Genomic DNA, 20283 nt, shown 5'->3' on the forward strand with positions numbered 1-20283 from the left:
TGAAATGAAGGCGTCCTTTCATGAACCATGGAAATTTTTGATGTTTTATTATGGCAGACTAGAATTCAGTCCGTGATATTTTGCCCAGACTGATTCCTGACAAAAGTTTCATGATTGTTTCATGATCACAGAGAACAATGTTCTCAGAAAGTGTTTTCCCTTGTTTTCTAGGTCAAACGAGTCTTATCTTCTGACGTTGATTAAAGATCCAACACTTCCCTCAATGCCATTAGATTTAGGACTCTGATTCTGAGATTAGTCTGGGCTATGACTTTGTCCTAACCAACTAAATTGACTCTTTCATGACTGTATCATTCTACCACCAAAACCTCAAGCACAACAAGCCTTTCTCTTTAAAAAATTCTTGCAAGAAATCTCAAGAAAAAATGTTGTCAGTACCCAAGGGTTACATTTCTGACTGTATATAATTCCCTATTCAATAAAAAATGTGATTGATCACTCCTTATAGCTGCTCCCTGCTGGGTGAGTTAGACAGTATCTAAGTGAATCAAAGTCTAGCCTTTATCCCTTTATTCCCCTGAACCCTTTTCCATCTAGTTATGAAAATCCTCATCAGGCATGAAAAGAGACAGTTTTTTTTTCTTCTGTGTCAGGTTAGCACTGATGTGCTCACCCTCAGAGGATGTAGCCTGTCAAAAGCATTGAGGATATGCAGAAAGTAGGAATGGCTACCAGGAAATAAAAATGTGTTTCCATTTTTATAGTGTTTTTTCCCAGAATGTACCCAATTTTTTTAACTCTTAATTGTTTCAAGTTTTATTTGTTATTGTAGCAGGGCTTGTGACGATATGAGTCGATTTTCTGTGAAAACTACTGGCACTAATTTTGCTGGATTATGTTGATATTTTCTGTCTAGATTTTAGAAGAATCATTTACTACCCCAGTCCAGACAGACTGTAGGAGCTATATTAATAGCAACATGCAAGTACAAATTGCTTCGGGCCAGGCATACCATGCACTTATTTATGCAATGAAGCACTACAGCTGCAATTGTGAGTTGACTTCATTGCTGACTGAGCAACTATATGAAAGGTAATGTTCACAACTAATTGTCATCTGTAGAATATTTACAGTTCTGTTCAACCTGCATAATGTATCACTTCACTCAGATAGACAGATGGTCATGCTTTGATTCCTTACTTACACTGAGGCCTGCTGGCCAGCTGCTGTAATCCAGGCTCAGTGTGAGGAATCCTTACGGGTGGTTTAATGGAGCTGCCCCAGTTGTTGTAGTTGCTGTTGGCATAGCAACTCCACAGAAACTTTCATGTCTTTTTACATTTTGCCATGCGTGTTGCTGTTAGCCTATGTGGACCAGATGGATTTTATTTTACATTTTATTAAATTAACAAAATAGGTGGGAACCCGACAGAGGCTATTGGAAAATAGAGTACAACTGTAAAATATAAATCATTTGAAACCCTTGCTTGAGCACTATTCCCACCCAAGTAGATGGGTAGGTGGGCAGGTGACCAGCTCCCAGGGTTCCACCAATGCTAGTCTTAAACAAGTTGCTTAGAGATGCAGGGGAATAGCCCAGAGTGACTCCATCCGATATTTGCTCTCTCTTGTGCAGTAGTGCCAAATCTTCTCTTTGTTTATTTTTTCATGTTTACAACACTAATACCCACCATCTTCCTGTATATTAGAAAGGTGGGATGAAGATTTCCACATGGTTGGACCCTGAGACTGTAAACAGATACAGTTAAAATTGGGAACAACATAATTTTATTCTTGTAGAACGTATTTGTTACTTATCAAGGTAGCCTGAAGGCTAATAAATAGATACTCTCATCCAAAAGCTTATAGAGACTAATGTAAGGAATCTTACAACACCAGGTTATAGTCCAACAATTTTATTTTAAAATCACAAGCTTTCGGAGATTATCCCCTTCGTCAGGTGAATGAGTGAAAGGTTCTCAAATCGCATATCTTATATTAGGCTGGGACACCATCACACCAATCAAAAGGTGTCGTTGGTGTTCAAACAGGCCAGTCACGGAGAACAGTACGTCCCAGTACACTGAATATACATTGTGTCAATTACACAGACAGAGAGAAAGAGACCCAAATGGCAGAGAGAGAGAGTATTAAAAACAGATAACTTTTTTCCCCCTTTTGCTGGTGGCACCAGCAAAAGGGGAAAAAAAGTTATCTGTTTTTAATACTCTCTCTCTCTCTCTCTGCCATTTGGGTCTCTTTCTCTCTGTCTGTGTAATTGACACAATGTATATTCAGTGTACTGGGACGTACTGTTCTCCGTGACTGGCCTGTTTGAACACCAACGACACCTTTTGATTGGTGTGATGGTGTCCCAGCCTAATATAAGATATGCGATTTGAGAACCTTTCACTCATTCACCTGACGAAGGGGATAATCTCCGAAAGCTTGTGATTTTAAAATAAAATTGTTGGACTATAACCTGGTGTTGTAAGATTCCTTACATTTGTCCACCCCAGTCCATCACCGGCATCTCCACATCATGGCTTATAGAGACTCACAGTTAATCAACACTGTACAGTTATAGATTGCCTATGGAACCTTACTGATGGTTAAAATCTACAATAACTGAGAGGGAATTCTTACAGTAAAGGCTTTAAAAAATAAGTTTGATGTAGGTGACATGTTTGTGGTTCTATAGATTCATTTCATAAGATTAGGCCTATGTAAAGTATTTTATTAGTGTGTTGCAAACTTATAGTATTTAACCTCAAAGCCACTTCATGGATGGAATGTATCACAGAACAATTTTCCATGTCAACTGCCATTTAATATTTTTTAAACTACATGCTTTCCAGATTTGAATTTGCTGCAGCAACACTTTCTCCAAATAGTTCCTTTGTGACTATGCTTGAGAACATTGGAAGCTTTCAAGGTAATATTTCCATAACCTGCATGGAACTGGTACTGTCTGTTTATGAGAGGATGGGTTCAGCAAGTTCACATTAAACAATATGATTTAGCTTTCATTGTGAAAAGGTGAACCTGTGGCAACAGTCTTCAGGGATAGTGCAGTAACTGTGATGAAAAGCATAGATACAGCTGACCGATGAACCTGTTCAAAAAGTGCTGAAAACATACAGAAATGAACTAAAGCGGAATTAAGAGAATTATCAGGATGGTTAAAGGAAATGTTCTGCTAATCGGTGAAAAATTCCACTCAAAATGACACAAAATGAGACATTTTTGTCCCTTCAATTGTCTCACTGTTGTGTCCCCAACCATTTACACCTCATTTCCACTATACTTTAGTAACATTAATTCCTTTGTTTCCTTTTCTGCATTTTATGCAGATTTGATTATATTTACATTTTTTTTCTTTTTACTGTGTATATATTAGTAGTTTAATGGACTGGACCACAAGTCTAATGCTTGAATGTTCATGGCCAAACTATGGCTAATGCTTTCTTAAAAATAAAAGAAATCTTTAAGTAGTTAGTAGTATTAAAAGATCACAGTTCTTGCTGCTTATGAATATTAATTCCTGGTCAACAAATGGAAGTCTATAAAGCACATAATAAGTATGGTTGAGATGGATGGTCCTTTGGTCCAGTAGTATGTGTACTCTATTGCACTTGTCAGTTTTTTTTTGGCTCTAGGACCTTTTTCCCAGCACCACTTTCATATATATATCTATTATTTACATGATATATATTATTTTTAATCTCATATAAGCTTAATTCATTTTGCATTTGGTTGTTTTGAATAGGTTTACCAATAGAGGACTGTGTGCAAAACACCACCGCTTTGAAAATGCAGTTGCAGCAGATTCCCAGCCTCTCACCTGAAGTCATTGATGTGTTAGTGAAGACAAACATCACTACCTCAAAGGTAACTTCAAGAGTTGGTAGATTAGATTCAGCTACTGTTTTCTAATTGGAAATAACTGCTTAAATATAAGGAAGTTTGGCAATCAATTCCTGTAAAATAAAAAGGAAATCCTTTCACCTTTGTAGACAATAGGCTGGTATTTTACTAACTCACATTGGTTCTACCTATACACACAGAGCTACTCCATGACATACTAGTGTACAAATGATTTTAGCTGAAATTCTTCTCTCCACTATTTTAGTGGAAGCATTAACACTTTTATTTTAAACAGGTTAATACCTCTGTTAAAATAGTGTGAAGTAGAATTCCAAACATCTGTTAAGTCACTATCCTACTGAGTAATTTCTGGATGCTAATGTTTATAAAATTTTAACAAATTACAAAAGTAATTTGAGAGCTAAAAATATGTACAAATACTCATTATGGTTTATATAAAAACATATGGAGGATCAGAAAATCTGAATGAAATGGTTGAAACTCTGCACTGTGAGGCCGCATTGTAGCCTGGATTAATATTTGGCAGCATACCATTCAGATAATATGATCATGGACTGTGATGGTCATTAACCATGCAGAGAAAGTCTCTGTTGATTACACATTCTGAAATCATAAATGTGTTCTTTATCAACACATTATGATTTCACTATAAATAGTGGGCAGCAGAAAGTTTTCCCTGTGTGAGCTTAATTGAATCTTTGAGTACAACCAAGGGGACAAGTTACTATTGGGGTGAAATTCAACTTCAGTGGTGGTGCAAAATGGGCAGTAGCGAATCAGCCACCCATTATACACACTGCCTGATTTTCCTTTCTATTGACTTCAATGATAAAAAAATAGGGCAAGGTGTACAAGGGGCTGCCAATCTGCTACCGCAGTTTTGCGCCCCTGCTGAAGTTGAATTTCACCCCCTATATCTCATCTGTTGCTATTAATGAAATGTAATTGCCATCTGGAAAGGAGTTGCCAAACAGAATCCCAAACTGATCTACAACACATGTGTGACAGAAGAAGAAATGGTCCTCTTATGTCAGATAACCTCAGGGATTAGTGCCACAGACATCACATTGGTTCTGTCTTGTGCTTTCCTATATAGTAATGTTGCAAAGCCCTTAAAATGACAGAAATCCAAGATGATAATGATGAAAAGTTCTGTGAAGTGATGTAGTTGTCTTGGCCGTTATGTCAAGCCAGGTAGAGTACAATATACATTGTATGGGTTTGTCTTCTTTGAAATGAACGTCTGCACTTTGACAAGATAATTTTATTTTGATTTGAGTACAAGAAATTTTGTTTTTAGAGTCAAGAAGTGTTGTACTTTTCAGGTTAGGGGTGAGTTTTGCCATAATGTACTGTAACTTTTGTAGTCTTCAGTTATTTCTCTTTAACTCTTCATTGAATTTGTTTCCTCACCTAGCTTTCATGTTCTTTGAGTTGTATAGTTCAAACATCAGACCTCTGGACAGAGATTCTCTTAGACTGATGATTAGGCTTAAGATCAATTTTTTTCCATTATAACTCTGAGGTCCTGTTTCACACTACAAATTTGGAATGACCTACAGCTGATGGATCACTGGCAAGGAGCCTTCGGATAAAACATGGTGGCAATCCAAATTGTTCAAATTGATTTTGAATACAAACTTGTCTACATTGGGCCAAACTTAGATTCTTCTGAGTCAAGAGTCTGAGTCAACACTGGGGTTCATCATTTATCTGTAGTGATTGCTAAAAGTAGCTGCAAAAAGTACACAAATAACTGAGAATGTTAAAGTCAAAAGGCGAGAACACTATTGTACACTGACTAATGCAACTGTAGGTCTGAGAATAAATAATGTAGGACTCTGGTGATATCTGTGAGTCCAGAGGTTGCTGTACCTTTTGCCTATGGAGTTCATGTTGCACAGTTCAATATCATTTTCAGGAGCTTTTAAATTTTTTTTATTCATTCAAAGGGATGTGGGCGTTGCTGGCAAGGCCAGCATTTATTGCCCATCCCTAATTGCCCTTGAGAAGGTGGTGGTGAGCCGCCTTCTTGAACCGCTGCAGTCCGTGTGGTGAAGGTTTTTCCACAGTGCTGTTAGGAAGGGAGTTCCAGGATTTTGACCCAGCGACGATAAAGGATGGTGTGTGACTTGGAGGGGAACATGCAGGTGGTGGTGTTCCCATGTGTCTGCTGCTCTTGTCCTTCTAGGTGGTAGAGGTCGCGGGTTTGGGAGGTGCTGTTGAAGAAGCCTTGGCAAGTTGCTGCAATGCATCTTGTAGATGGTACACACTGTAGCCACAGTACGTCGATGGTGAAGAGAGTGAATGTTTAGGGTGGTGGATGGGGTTTCAAACAAGCGGGTGGCTTTGTCCTGAATGGTGTCGAGCTTCTTGAGTGTTGTTGGAGCTGCACTCATCCAGGCAAGTGGAGAGTATTCCATCACTCTCTAACTTGTGCCTTGTAGATGGTGGAAAGGCTTTGGGGAGTCAGGAGGTGAGTCACTCGCCACAGAATACCCAGCTTCTGACCTGCTCTTGTAGCCACAGTATTTATGTCGCTGGTCCAGTTCAGTTTCTGATCAATGGTGACCCCCAGGATGTTGATGGTGGGGGATTCAGCGATGGTAATGCCATTTTATGTCAAGGGGAGGTGGTTAGACTCTCTCTTGCCTGGCTGTGTGCTGTGAATGTTACTTGCCACTTATCAGCCCAAGTACTGAAGTATTTAAACAATTCCTAATGTTGCAAAGAGTGTAATACTAATTCCATGAGACACTGAGGATGATATAGGTATCCAGAGTTGTTAAAGTTATTTTATGTTATATTTCTCAGTTACATTATCAATATCAGATATTCATCAATTATTAGTGTTGATGAAGCTGATGGATGTTTCTTTTTACAGTTAATTCTTGGCGCTCTTGCCACGGCAGACAGGTGTAATGAGGAAAGCCTGGCTCTAATGCTATCATTTTCAGACAATATAAATATTTCATCTATGACTGCATCACTGTGTTCCTTGACTCCTGTCGAAACATATGAACTTATTGTAACAATCAGCCAGAACATGGATATGAGATGCATCATTTATAAGGTAAAGCAAAGAACATTTCATGTAATTATTTTGTTTTTGTGTTCTGTTCTTCCTATCATTCTCTCTCCCTTTCGCCATCTCTGTGCAGGAATTGTAAGCTACCTTGCGATTCCCTTCACTTCTGATTTCTCTGTAGAGCAGAAAGTATATTCTGTTTTCACGGTAGGGTGAATTTTGCGAGACCCTGGCATTTCTGGCCGTGGAGCCTTGCAAGCAGCAAATACCTATCAGGAAATCAAGGGAACGGACTTATTCCTTGTGTCTGCATTTTCTATCACATTTCAAATATTGTTCTGTTTTAAAGATGCGTTAAGGGAGAATTAGATGGCCGCGGTGGGGTGGTTGTTGCTTGTGCTCCTCCTGGTCCCATTAAGGAAAGTTTTTTAACTTAACTAAGTAGGCCTCACTAACTTCCTGACTGGTTCACCTGGAGAAGTGGCTGCAGTGAGTGCCCCACTCAGGAATGGGTTAAAATTCCATTGGGGTCCCACGTACATCATGGGAACCTCGATTTGTATTTAATAATGAGGCTCCAACTGGAGGCTGGCGGGAGCCTCATCAGCTGCCAAAACCAGTGGCATTAAGATAGCAGATCTACAGGACTGCTCCATTTTAACTGCTCCCCCGCTGCTTTACCACAGACGGAGGAGAGTTAAAATCATCCTGTGGGTTCCTGAAGTGGGAACAATTTTGTTCTCCAACATTAACACCCCTCACCTTGATCAACAGAAAAGATGTGCAAAGGAAGTAGCAACAAAATGATGTGGTAACGATACTTCGAGGACATCAAAAATACAGGTTATTTAGAATTATTAAAGGGAAATAGAAGGGCATTTCATTGTTCTTCAGAAGTGTCGAAAACCACTAAAGTAAGCTGTTAATAGCAGCAAAAAAGCAAGCCTGTGAAAACAACAGGAATAATAGATTGAAAATAAACAAAATCCCGTGAATCATTGTCTAACAATTTCCAGCAAGAAGATTTTAAGAGTTATGCTGTGAAGTAATACTATTTACACTGTGACATCTGTTTACTTGCTGTGTGAATTACCCTCGAATACCTCGAAATACCAAAGAAGCCATCCCGAGGGACATAACATCTCAGTGATGTTATTCAGTAGCTTCCTGCATCCCACGTTTTGTCATTACACAAGATACTGAATATCCATATTTTTTGCTATTTAAAATTCCATTTACTGCCTGTTTTAAGAACTATAGCCCCAGAAGTTACTTTCAGTGATATAAGCAGATAAGAGTTTAATGCATGTATATGTGACATTCTGCTTATTCTATTTAGGTGTTAGACCAATTATTTTAAATGGGTTACCACTGCTAAAATAGGAATGTCACGTAAGTGTGTTAACCATTCATCCAGTGATATCAGCAAAAGTAATCTCTGGATTTAGATCTGCCTTGCCCTAAATCCTTTCACCCCTCTCACAAACCTGCCCTGTAATATCAATTTAGAAAGCAAAATCTGGGGGTAGCTCAAATAGAGGGTAGCACCTGTATTTGAAAATGGGATGTCAGGAATATAAGAAACAAAGTGACATGCCAAAATATACTTATTGGGAAAATAGTCATGTCCATGCACTGTAAATCACAGCTATGGGGGCAGAAGGTAAGAGTTGAAGCCACAGATCCTGTCAATCAGAGCAAAGAAGAGGGACCTGAAAGGTGTACGAAGTTCAACAATGGTAGCGGAAAATACAAAGATAACCAGCAAAAGTTAGAAATAGAAAAATAAAGAAAATTGAATATACTGTATTGTTAGAAATAACACCATGTGGTTTGATCATAGAATGTACGGGCTAGGAATTCAGCTGTTTAGCACCCGTTTTTCAGGCGCTATGCCGCCTCTTGAGGTCCCAAAATGATGTCCGGAATGCGCGGGCACACTTCTAGCGTGACGTGCGCCAGATGCCATAATGGTAAAGGGGTTCGCGCAGGCGCAGATAATGAATGCCAGCAGCATGTAAAGTAAGGAGACTATGTGTTAGATCATTTTCCAAGCTGATTTAAAGGGATGGATACCATTTTGGCACTCAATGCTCCAGTCAACGCACTGTCTTAACCACAACTAGCTGAGCATGTTGTAGATGGCCTGGAGGACCCCCACCAGCGCTATTTAAAGGGACCATGCAGGATTTTTTTTTCTCTTTATTCATTCATGGGATGTGGGCGTCGCTGGCAAGGCCAGCATTTATTGTCCATCCCTAATTTACAGGTTAGTTGCTGGATTATTGCTTCTGGCTGCTGATTTGACCCAGAACTGCTCCAGGTCTGATCACACTGGCATTCACTTCACTAACAAGAAAACTGAGAAATAATAAACTGAGTATGGACAAAGATTAGAACTTTTTTATATTACTATATAGCGTACACAATAACACAATTCGGAATGTGTCTTATGGGATTAACACATCTCAGAGGTGACATTGATAAACAACTGAATTTTCACTCTTTAGCTTTATGATATAGGATCTTAGCCAAACCTGGGATTGACGCCCCTTGAACTTTCAGGGCAGTAATATCTATAATAGATCAGCGCTTGAATGCAATAGGTTATTGTGAGAATCTCCAATTTCTGCTGGGTATGGATAGAAATATGTATGTCTCCATTTGTTTGTACACCATTTATATGACTTATGGCGCAAGTATAACATACATGATATCAAATATGCCATTCTCTCTTTAGCTGCAGTGCTGTGGTCTAGCTTTAATTGCTAAAGAATTTCAAAGAATACCTCAGTAAAATGTTTTAATTTTGTGCTGATACCAGGTACTTCTACCAATGATGATGCCACCTCAGGCAAATCAGATAATGCAGAATATCCTGGAGGTGTTCGCTGGCCTCACTTTTCTCACCTCTAAAACAGTACAGCTCCTGGATCTCATTCCCAGGCTTTTGGAGACCGTCAAGAAGATGGATCTATCGACTGTTTTTGAATTCAATGAGGTATAAGAGTTTTACTTTCATCTTTTTCAAAAGATTACGTAAGATCTTCCAAAGGTTTAATATTTAGCTGGGTGTCATTTAATGAATGAAAAATGAGAAACTACATTTCCTTTCTTATTCCAGTGGATGGTGGGCAGGACAACCATCAGGTGACCTGTGTGCTTCCCATTCTTCTATTTCAGTTACCGTGCCATTAGTTTAAGTGGTGTTGTTGCATTTTTAGTGAAATTAATATACAGGTTTGGGGCAATCAATAGAGTCGAATTTGTAAGACATTTGGTGTCCTTGTTTTTTTTTATTCATTCATGGGATGTGGGCATCGCTGGCAAGGCCAGCATTTATTGCCCATCCCTAATTGCCCTTGAGAAGGTGGTGGAGAGCCGCCTTCTTGAACTGCTGCAGTCCGTGTGGTGAAGGTTCTTCCACAGTGCTGTTAGGAAGGGAGTTCCAGGATTTTGACCCAGCGACGATGAAGGAACGGCGATATATTTCCAAGTCGGGATGGTGTGTGACTTGGAGGGGAACGTGCAGGTGGTGTTGTTCCCATGTGCCTGCTGCTCTTGTCCTTCTAAGTGGTAGAGGTCGCGGGTTTGGGAGGTGCTGTCGAAGAAGCCTTGGCGAGTTGCTGCAGTGCATCCTGTGGATGGTACACACTGCAGCCATGGTGCGCCGGTGGTGAAGGGAGTGAATGTTTAGGGTGGTGGATGGGGTGCCAATCAAGCTGGCTGCTTTGTCCTGTGGATAGCATTCCATCACACTCCTAACTTGTGACTGTAGATGGTGGAAAGGCTTTGGGGAGTCAGGAGGTGAGTCACTTGCCGCAGAATACCCAGTCTTTGACCTGCTCTTGTAGCCACAGTATTTATGTGGCTGGTCGAGTTAAGTTTTTGGTCAATGGTGACCCCCAGAATGTTGATGGTGGGGGATTCAGCAATAGTAATGTCGTTGAATGTCAAGGGGAGGTGGTTAGACTCTCTCTTGTTGGAGATGGTTATTGCCTGTCACTTGTCTAGCGTGAATGTTACTTGCCACTTATCAGCCCAAGCCTGGATGCTGTCCAGGTCTTGCTGCATGCGAGCACGGACTGCTTCATTATCTGAGGGGTTGCGAATGGAACTGAACACTGTGCAATCATCAGCGAACATCCCCATTTCTGACCTTATGTTGGAGGGAAGGTCATTGATGAAGCAGCTGAAGATGGTTGGGCCTAGGGCACTGCCCTGAGGAACTCCTGCAGCAATGCCCTGGGGCTGAGATGACTGGCCAACAGACATACAAAAATAATAAATCTGATGATCCAGGATTAATGAGCAGCTGCTGTCATTGGAATAGATCTATCAACTGTTGAACTGCCCACAGGGCTTGCGAAATTCCAGTCTCTTGGACCCACCAATTGTGTTTGTTTTCAGCTCATGCACTGTGGAGTTAAAATAAGATGAATATTACAGTAATAAAACTGCTCAAACACCATCAGCTTTATTACTGTAGTAGTAGGTTTGACTAAAATGTTTGAAAAGATGTCCGTGCGAAGGTTTTCATATTTTGACCTTTGTCTCCCTGAGGAAAGGTTTAGTCATCTGGATCTAATCAGGCTTTGGAGACGAAAACTTAGTTTACTTTTTCAGCTGCATATCTCCCAGTTTGACACATTTTACAGATCAACAATCGACATGAGTATGTCTGTGATATGACCATGTCAATCTTCACATTTTAGGGTTTCCATTCATTGAAGTAGATGGCCTTTGGAGCTAGGTTTCATCCAATGAAAATCTGATTTTTAAAAAATTCCTTCCACCTCCACAATAATGGTGGAAGCAAGGAGGGAGAAGAGAACCAACCAAGTGTCCTAAAGTTAGTTTTTGAGATAAACAGAATCAGAAAAGATAAATTTAGTTGTATTTAATAGGAAAAAATTTAAGTTAAAAAAATAGAAGTGAAGAAGAATGAAGAGGGGAAAATTGACCCCAAAATTCCCTGCTGTTTTCAGTGGTTATGCGGCTTACAATTGGCACAGTTGTATTTTTTGGCCTAAAAATTGGGGTGGAAGCCATTTCCGCCAGTGTTCTGCCCCCAACATTGAAACACCTAAGTTCGTAATTGCGATTTGACCCTCACTGTGAGCCACCCCAGAGCTCATATAAATTAATTGAAATGAGAGCCAGTGGAACTGGCACACCAAAATTCCAGAAGTTATATTTGCAATGTATATCTAGATTTTCAAAAGGCATTTAATAAAGTGCCACACAAAAGGTTGATAAATACAGTTGCGTCTTGTGGGACTGGCAGGCAGATCTTCGGTTGAGTAGCAAATTGGCTGCATTCGCATATTAATGGTATATTAATATGCATAGGGGGTTCACTACTGGAGTCCCACTGGGATCCTTTCCTCTTCATCATCTTTCTTAATGATCTGGATAAAGACATCAGGGGAATAGTTCACAAGTTTGTGGAAGACACAATACGTGCAGGAGTTAAGACCTTTGATGAAAAAAGTAGCCTGCAGGCAGTACTAGATGTAATGGGGGACTGGGCCCTTGTGTAGCAGTAATTTCATGGGAACACCATCACCTCGAAGTTCTCCTCCAAGTCACAAAAAACACGAAATAGTTGTGGGTCGTGAAATCGGGCCAGTAGATTGATCTAGTGAACAGAAATAAGCCTTGCTGCAGGCATATGAAATCTCGCTTTAAATGGAAATATTAATAAAAAGAGGTCCTTATGTGGGAAATGAGCCTGGCCTTCCTTACATTTATTTTAAAGCTACCTTGCATTTGGATGTTGATCGATGATTGTGAGCAACTTTGAGGCATTGTACATCTTGTATATTTGTAGAAGCCTCCATTTTTAATCCTTTTTGCATTTCGCCATTCGTCTATTATCTGCAATGGTGCCCATTACTGCTGCATAAGATGCAGGGAAAGCAAGGTGAGAGGATGGTAATCCATTTGAGATTCCACATACCAGGTGATCTAGATGAAGAGGGTGAATTTATGAGGGGATATCATCTTTAGACACAAAGATACCTCAGGGGCTACATTTACTTTCAGCGATATACCAGGGCTTGAATTTACAGACCAGACCAGCTGTACCAGGAGATGTGAGAGGAGACCTGTCTCTGATGCCTCTAATCCACCCGCGAGGTATTGACTGAGCTGTGCAACCTACTGCAGGCTGTTCGTCAAACTATATCCAAGACATAAGAAATAGGAGCAGGAGTAGGTCATACAGCCCCTTGAGCCTGTTCCATCAAACAATAAGACCATGGCTGATCTTGTACCTCAACTCTACTTGCCTGCCCGATCCCCATTTCCCTTGAGTACCCTAGAGTCCAAAAATTTATCTATCTCAGCCTTGAATATTCTCAACGACTCAGCATCCACAGCCCTCTGGGGTAGAAAATTCCAAAAATTCAAAACCCTCTGAGTAAAGAAATTCCTCCTCATCTCAGTCTTAAATGGCTGACCCCTTATCCTGCGACTATGCCCCCTAGTTCTAGACTCTCCAGCCAGGGGAAACAACCTCTCAGCATCTACCCTGTCAAGCCCCTTCAGAATCTTATATGTTTCAATGAGATCACTTCTCATTCTTCTAAACTCCAGAGTATAAGCCCATTCTACTCAACCTTTCCTCATAGGACAACCCTCTCATCCCAGGAATTAATCTCCTGAACCTTCGTTACACTGCCTCTAAGGCAAGTATATCCTTCCTTAGATAAGGAGAACAAAACTGTACACAGTACTCCAGGTGAGGTCTCACCAAAGCCTTGTAGAATTATAGTAAGACTTCCTTACTCTTGTATTCCAACCCCCTTCCAATAAAGGCCAACATGCCATTTGCTTTCCTAATTGCTTGCTGTACCTGCACGCCAACTTTTTGTGTTTCTGGTATGAGTACACCCATATCTCTCTGAACGCCAACATTTAATAGTTTCTCACCATTTAAAAAATATTCTGTTTTTCTATTCTTCCTACCAAAGTTAATAACCTCACATTTCCCCACATTATACTCCATCAGCCACCTTCTTGTCCACTCACTTAACCTGTATATATCCATTTGCAGACTCTTTGTGTCATCCTCACACCTTACTTTCCCACCTAGTTTTGTATCATCAGCAAACGTGAATACACTATACTCGGTCACTTCATCCAAGTTAGTAAAATAGATTGTAAATGGCTGAGGCTCAAGCACCGATCCTTGCGGCATCCCACAAGTTACAGCCTGCCAACCTGAAAATGACCCGTTTATCCCTACTGTCTGTTTTCTGTCTGTTAAGCAATCCTCTATCCATGTTAATATGTTATCCCCAACCCTATGAGCCCTTATCTTGCGTAACAACCTTTTATGTGGCACCTTACCGAATGCCTTTTGAAAATCCAAATACACTACATCCATTGGTTCCCATTTATCTACATTGCTAGGATCCCGTATGCTTTTTTAACCATTTCTCAACCTGCACTGCCACCTTTCATGATTTGTGCACATATACCCCCAGATCTCTCTGTTCCTGTACCCCTTTTAGAGTTGTGCCTTCTAGTTTATATTGCCTCTCCTTGTTCTTCCTATCAAAATGTACCACTTTGAATTTTTCTGCGTTAAATTTCATCTGCCACGTGTCCGCCCATGCTACCAGCCTGTCTATATTCTCTTGAAGTCTATCACTATCCCCCTCACTGTTCACTATCCTTCCAAGTTGTTTGACATCTGCAAATTTGGAAATTGTGCCCTGTACACCCAAGTCCAAGTCATTAATATATATCAAGAAAAGCAGTGGTCCCAGCACTGACCCTTGGGGAACGCTACTGTACACCTTACTTCCAGTCCGAAAAACAACCGTTCACCACTACTCCCTGTTTCCTGTCCCTTAGCCAATTCTGTATCCATGTTGCTACTGCCCCCTTTATTCCATGGGCCACAATCTTGATGACAAGCCTACCATGTGGTACAATATCAAACACCTTTTGAAAGTCCATATACACCACATCAACTGCATTTCCCTCATTTACTCTCTCTATTACCTCATCAAAAAACTCTATTAGGTTAGTTAAACACGATTTGCCTTTAACAAATCATGCTGGCTTTCCCGAATCAATCCACACTCATCCAAGTGACTGTTAATTCTGTCCCGGATTATCGTTTCTAAAAGTTTCCACACCACTGAGGTTAAACTGACTGTCCTATAGTTGCTGGGTTTATCCTTACACCCTTTTTTAAATTAGGGTGTAACATTTGCAATTCTCCATTCCTCTGACACCATCCACAGGTGTTTGGAAGATTATGGCCAGTACCTCCGCAATTTCTTCCCTCAGCAACCTAGGATGCATCCCATCCAGACCGGGTGACTTATTTACTTTAAGTATAGCTAGTCTTTCTAGTACTTCTTCTTTATCAATTTTTAGCCCATCCAGTATCTCATTATATCTTCCTTTACTGAGACTCTGGCAGCATCTTCTTCCTCGGTAAAGTTTGTCCAGCCTATATGAAAATTAAAATCCCCCATGATTATTCATAGAATAGAATCATTGAAAGGTTACAGCGTGGAAGGAGGCCATTCGGCCCATCGAGTCTTCGCTGGCTCTATGCAACAACAATCCAGCTAGTCCCACTCCACCGCCCTATCTCCATAGCTCTGCAATTTTTTTTCCTTTCAAGTACTTATCCAGTTCCCTTTTGAAAGCCACAATTGAATCTACCCCCACCACCCCACCGCCCCACCCCCTCGGGCAGTGCATTCCAAATCCTAACCACTCGCTGTGTAAAAAGTTTTTTCCTCATGTCACCTTTGGTTCTTTTGCCAATCACCTTAAATCTATGCCCTCTGGTTCTTGACCCTTCCACCAATGGGAACAGTTTCTCTCTATCTACTCTGTGTGGACCCTTCATGATTTTGAATACCTCGATCAAATCTCCTCGCAACCCTCTCTGTTCCAAGGAGAACAACCTCAGCTTCTCCAGTCTATTCACGTAACTAAAGTCCCTCATCCCTGGAATTATTCTAGTAAATCTCTTCTGCATCACCTCCAAAGCCTTCACATCTTTCCTAAAGTGCGGTGCCCAGAGCTGGACACAATAGGCTCGATTTTCAGACCCGCAATCGGGTGCGTTCGTGGCGGGGGGTTGCGAAAATCCGGGATTCCCGGGGCGGTTCTGGAGCCCGGCTCCAACCCGCCCACTTCCGGGTTCCCCAGTGACGCGCTGACTTGTGCGTGCAGCCCCCGCATGTGGGACTCCCGCCGTCAATTAAAGCCGGCAGGATGCCACTTAAAGTACTTAAACAGGTACTTCAGGTCGTTTACAGACCTGATTGACCTGATATTTTAAGAGGGCTGGGATTTTGAAATTAATGGAGACTGTTTCCCTTACAGGGGGAAACACTCCCAGTTCAAGTGGACGTGTTGCAGCCATCAGCCTGTGGCAGCTGCAAAGGTCCATTTGACAAGTGGGGGGAGACCCTCACTCATTGCAGGAGGCCACTCTGTCACTTTGGACAAAGTTTGGCCTCCACCACCCTCCTCCTAACAATAAAATTCACCAACTTGCATACTTACCCCGGTGTCCAGACACATTTACCTACCTTGCGGAACCCCTCAAATGTACATCTTCTGGATGGGGGCCGCCGTAGCTGCAGTCATGACCTGCTCGGAGGGCGAACAGCATCACCAGCCACACCAGCCTCGCCGTCCACCTCTGACACGTGGAGCTCCACAACACAGTGCTGTGATACATCCACCTGCACAGCAGGAGAGAGGGCAACGGCAGAGAGAGATGCGTTGCAGAGGGCACAACCCTCGCCACAGGGTCTACAGACCAAGGCTCAGCTTCCTGGACCTCTCTGAGCAGCAGTGCACACGGAGGCTCAGACTCACTCGACATGTAGTCGTGGACATCTGCAGCCTCCTTCATGCCGAGCTGCTCCCGGCTGGCCCGAGCACCATCTTCTTACCTGTCGCTGTCAAAGTCACCACTGCCCTCAACAACTTCTCTTCCGCATCCTTCCAGGGTGCCACCGGTCTCTCTGATGTCTGCACAAAAGAGCCCTGCAAATACACCTGCTCGGAGGGGCGGGGGGCTGTGAAAATTGGGGATTCCCGGGGCGGGTCTGGAGCCCGGCTCCAACCCGCCCACTTCCGGGTTCCCCAGTGCAGCCCCCGCATGTGGGACTCCCGCCGGCAATTAAAGCCGGCGGGGTGCCACTTAAAAAGTAATTATTAAGGTATTTCAGGTCATTTAGAGACCTGATTAACATGACATTTTAGGAGGGGTGGGATTTTGCAAACAACTGGGACTGTTTCCCACACTGGGGGAAACACTCCCAGTTCAAATGGACGTGTTGCAGCCATCAGCCTGTGGCAGCTGCAAAGGTCCATTTGACAGGTGGTGGGGGGGGAGACCCTCACTCATTGCAGGAGGCCACTCTGTCACTGAGGACAAAGTTTGGCCTCCACCACCCTCCTCCTAACAATAAAAGTCACCAACTTGCACACTTACCCCGGTGTCCAGACACATTCGCCTACCTTGTGGACCCCCTCAAATGTACATCTTCTGGATGGGGGCCGCCGTAGCTGCCGTCATGACCTCCTCGGAGGACGAACAGGATCACCAACCTCGCTGGCCACGCCGTCCACCTCTAACACGTGGAGCCCCACAACACAGTGCTGTGACACATCCACCTGCACAGCAGGAGGGAGGGCAACGGCAGAGAGAGATGCGTCGCAGAAGGCACTACCCTCGCCACAGGGTCTACAGACCGAGGCTCAGCTTCCTGGACCTCTCTGAGCAACAGTGCACATGTAGTCATGGACATCTGCAGCCTCCTTCATGCCGAGCTGCTCCCGGCTGGCCCGAGCACCATCTTCTTACCTGTCGCTGTCAAAGTCACCACTGCCCTCAACAACTTCTCCTCCGCATCCTTCCAGGGTGCCACCGGTCTCTCAGTCGTCTGCACAAAAGAGCCCTGCAAATACACCTACACCCACTCTGCAGTGACACAATGGGTGGCATCAGCTGTGGGTCTTCATAGTGATCCTCAGGAAAGGGCATTATTGCACAAACCAGTCAAGATTTTCAAAGATGTGGCAGTAGTGGTGACAATATAATCTGTTATGTGAGTTGATCAGAAATTAAATATAGGTAAACACCATGACAAACCCTCAAACACTCTTATGCATCCCCTTCATGCTCACGACATGTTTGCCTTACGCTGCCTACTGCACATATGTGATGCATGCCCTGTGGCTGCAGCACAGGTAGTGGCAGGTTGAGTGAGGCTGACATTGAAAGAGATGCATGAGAGGGTGAGTATGAGATAGAGCCATGAGATTATATGAGGGTTGGGTTGAGTGGTAGTGGTGGGATGAGTACTGGTGAGGTGAGTAAGTGCAGGTAAGATGAGGATGAGCTTTGAGTGGGTGTGAGTAGTGATGTGATAGAGTAGTGTTGGCAGTGCAGAAGGAGATGTGGGGTGGGGGCGGTGATGTGGCAGACGGAGTGTAGGGGAATGAGTAAGTGTACTCACTTTGGCTGACCCACTTAGGTCATTGCAGCGCCTCCTGCACTGTATGCAGGTGCGTGATATGTTGGTGGTGCTGGTGACCTCCTCTGCCACCTCGAGCCAGGCCTTCTTGGTGGCAGAGGCAGGCCACTTCCTCCCGCCCGCCGGGGGGAACATAAGAACATAAGAAATAGGAGCAGGAGTAGGCCAATTGGCCCCTCGAGCCTGCTCCGCCATTCAATAAGATCATGGCTGATCTGATCCTAACCTCAAATCTAAATTCATGTCCAATTTCCTGCCCGCTCCCCGTAACCCCTAATTCCCTTTACTTCTGGGAAACTGTCTATTTCTGTTTTAAATTTATTTAATGATGTAGCTTCCACAGCTTCCTGGGGCAGCAAATTCCACAGACCTACTACCCTCTGAGTGAAGAAGTTGCTCCTCATCTCAGTTTTGAAAGAGCAGCCCCTTATTCTAAGATTATGTCCCCTAGTTCTAGTTCTAGTTTCACCCATCCTTGGGAACATCCTTACCGCATCCACCCGATCAAGCCCCTTCACAATCTTATATGTTTCAATAAGATCGCCTCTCATTCTTCTGATCTCCAATGAGTAGAGTCCCAATCTACTCAACCTCTCCTCATATGTCCACCCCCTCATCCCCGGGGTTAACCGAGTGAACCTTCTTTGTACTGCCTCGAGAGCAAGTATGTCTTTTCTTAAAGGAAGATCTCTGTCCTCCCCCTCCTCCTCACACCATCCATTAAATCTGGGAGCAGCCTTCCCCCTGGGCTGCTCCATGCTGTAATTTTTCCTATTTCCTGCAGCATCAGTCAGTGGAGGACTGCCCCTTTAAATAGGGCTCCTCCAGCTGACAGCCTATGCTGCGCATGCGCAGTCCGCCAGCTGCGCAGCTTTCCAGCGCGAAACCCGGAAGCACAGGTAAGTGGCTCCAATCAAGCTGCAATCGCGTGTGGAGCACTCCGATTTCACTGGGCGCGTTACCCACGCGTCCAGTCGACCCTCCGCTGTCAACCCTCCGCCCTCCTAATATCGGGCCCCGTGTCTCTGCAATGGCTATTAGGTCAAACCCATTTATCTCTATTTGTGCAACTAATTCTTCTATGTTGTTAGGAATGCTCTGTGCATTCAGATAAAGAATCTTTAATTTTCACTTTTTACCATTTTTTTCCTGCTTTGACCTTACTTGTTGATGCACTATTATTGGTAAACTCTCTGTCCCTTCCTGCCACAATCTGCTTATCTTTACCCAAATTGCTACACTGCTTTGTTGCCTTGACTTTTATTGTTAGATTTCTAAATTTCCCCTCACCTTACCCCGCCCCCCCTTTTAGTTTAAAGCCCTATCTATAGCCCTAGGTATTTGATTCGCCAGGACGCTGGTCGCAGCCCAGTTTAAGTGGAGCCTGTCCCAGCGGAACAGCTCCCCCTTTCCCCAGTACTGGTGCCAGTGCCCCATGACTGGTATGGCACTCCTGTAGCTGTGAAAATGTCAATGGCATTAACTTTTTACACTACAGGATCTTTCCAGGCCACTGCAAGGGATATTAGATAAACAAGTGTGTCTGCTGTGCACATCTAGTATGAAGCAAATCACAGATTGCTATGTTTTGTCATGTGAAATACCGTCATAACTTTCCCAGTGGAAATAATCCAGCAACTGGAGAGGACACAGGACTTTTTTCAAGTGGCAAGACCAAAGGGCATCATTGATAGGACCCATGTGGCCTGCAGGGCTCCACATGTGGACTCCAATGTTTATATGAACAGAAAGGGGTTTCACTCAATATATTTTTACTGACCAAAGAAACACCATTCTGCACGCCAATGCCCGTTTTCCCGGCAGCACCCTTGCGACTTTCATTCTAAAGTAGCCCCTCCACATTGTGTGGTACTG

General features: G+C 43.0%; 1 protein-coding gene across 1 annotated transcript in view; it reads left to right on the forward strand.

Annotated features, from left to right (window-relative positions):
* Positions 1–20283, forward strand: part of LOC137341749 (ATP-binding cassette sub-family A member 13-like) — a 336924-nt gene that overhangs the window by 165806 nt on the left and 150835 nt on the right. The window contains exons 22-26 of the mRNA XM_068005215.1: positions 878–1053; positions 2820–2896; positions 3731–3852; positions 6734–6922; positions 9702–9878. Of these exons, the coding sequence (XP_067861316.1) occupies positions 878–1053; positions 2820–2896; positions 3731–3852; positions 6734–6922; positions 9702–9878 (741 nt within the window). The remainder of the gene's footprint in view (positions 1–877; positions 1054–2819; positions 2897–3730; positions 3853–6733; positions 6923–9701; positions 9879–20283) is intronic.

The sequence above is a fragment of the Heptranchias perlo genome, chromosome 2 (assembly GCF_035084215.1).
Source record: "Heptranchias perlo isolate sHepPer1 chromosome 2, sHepPer1.hap1, whole genome shotgun sequence".
Lineage (NCBI taxonomy): Eukaryota > Metazoa > Chordata > Chondrichthyes > Hexanchiformes > Hexanchidae > Heptranchias > Heptranchias perlo.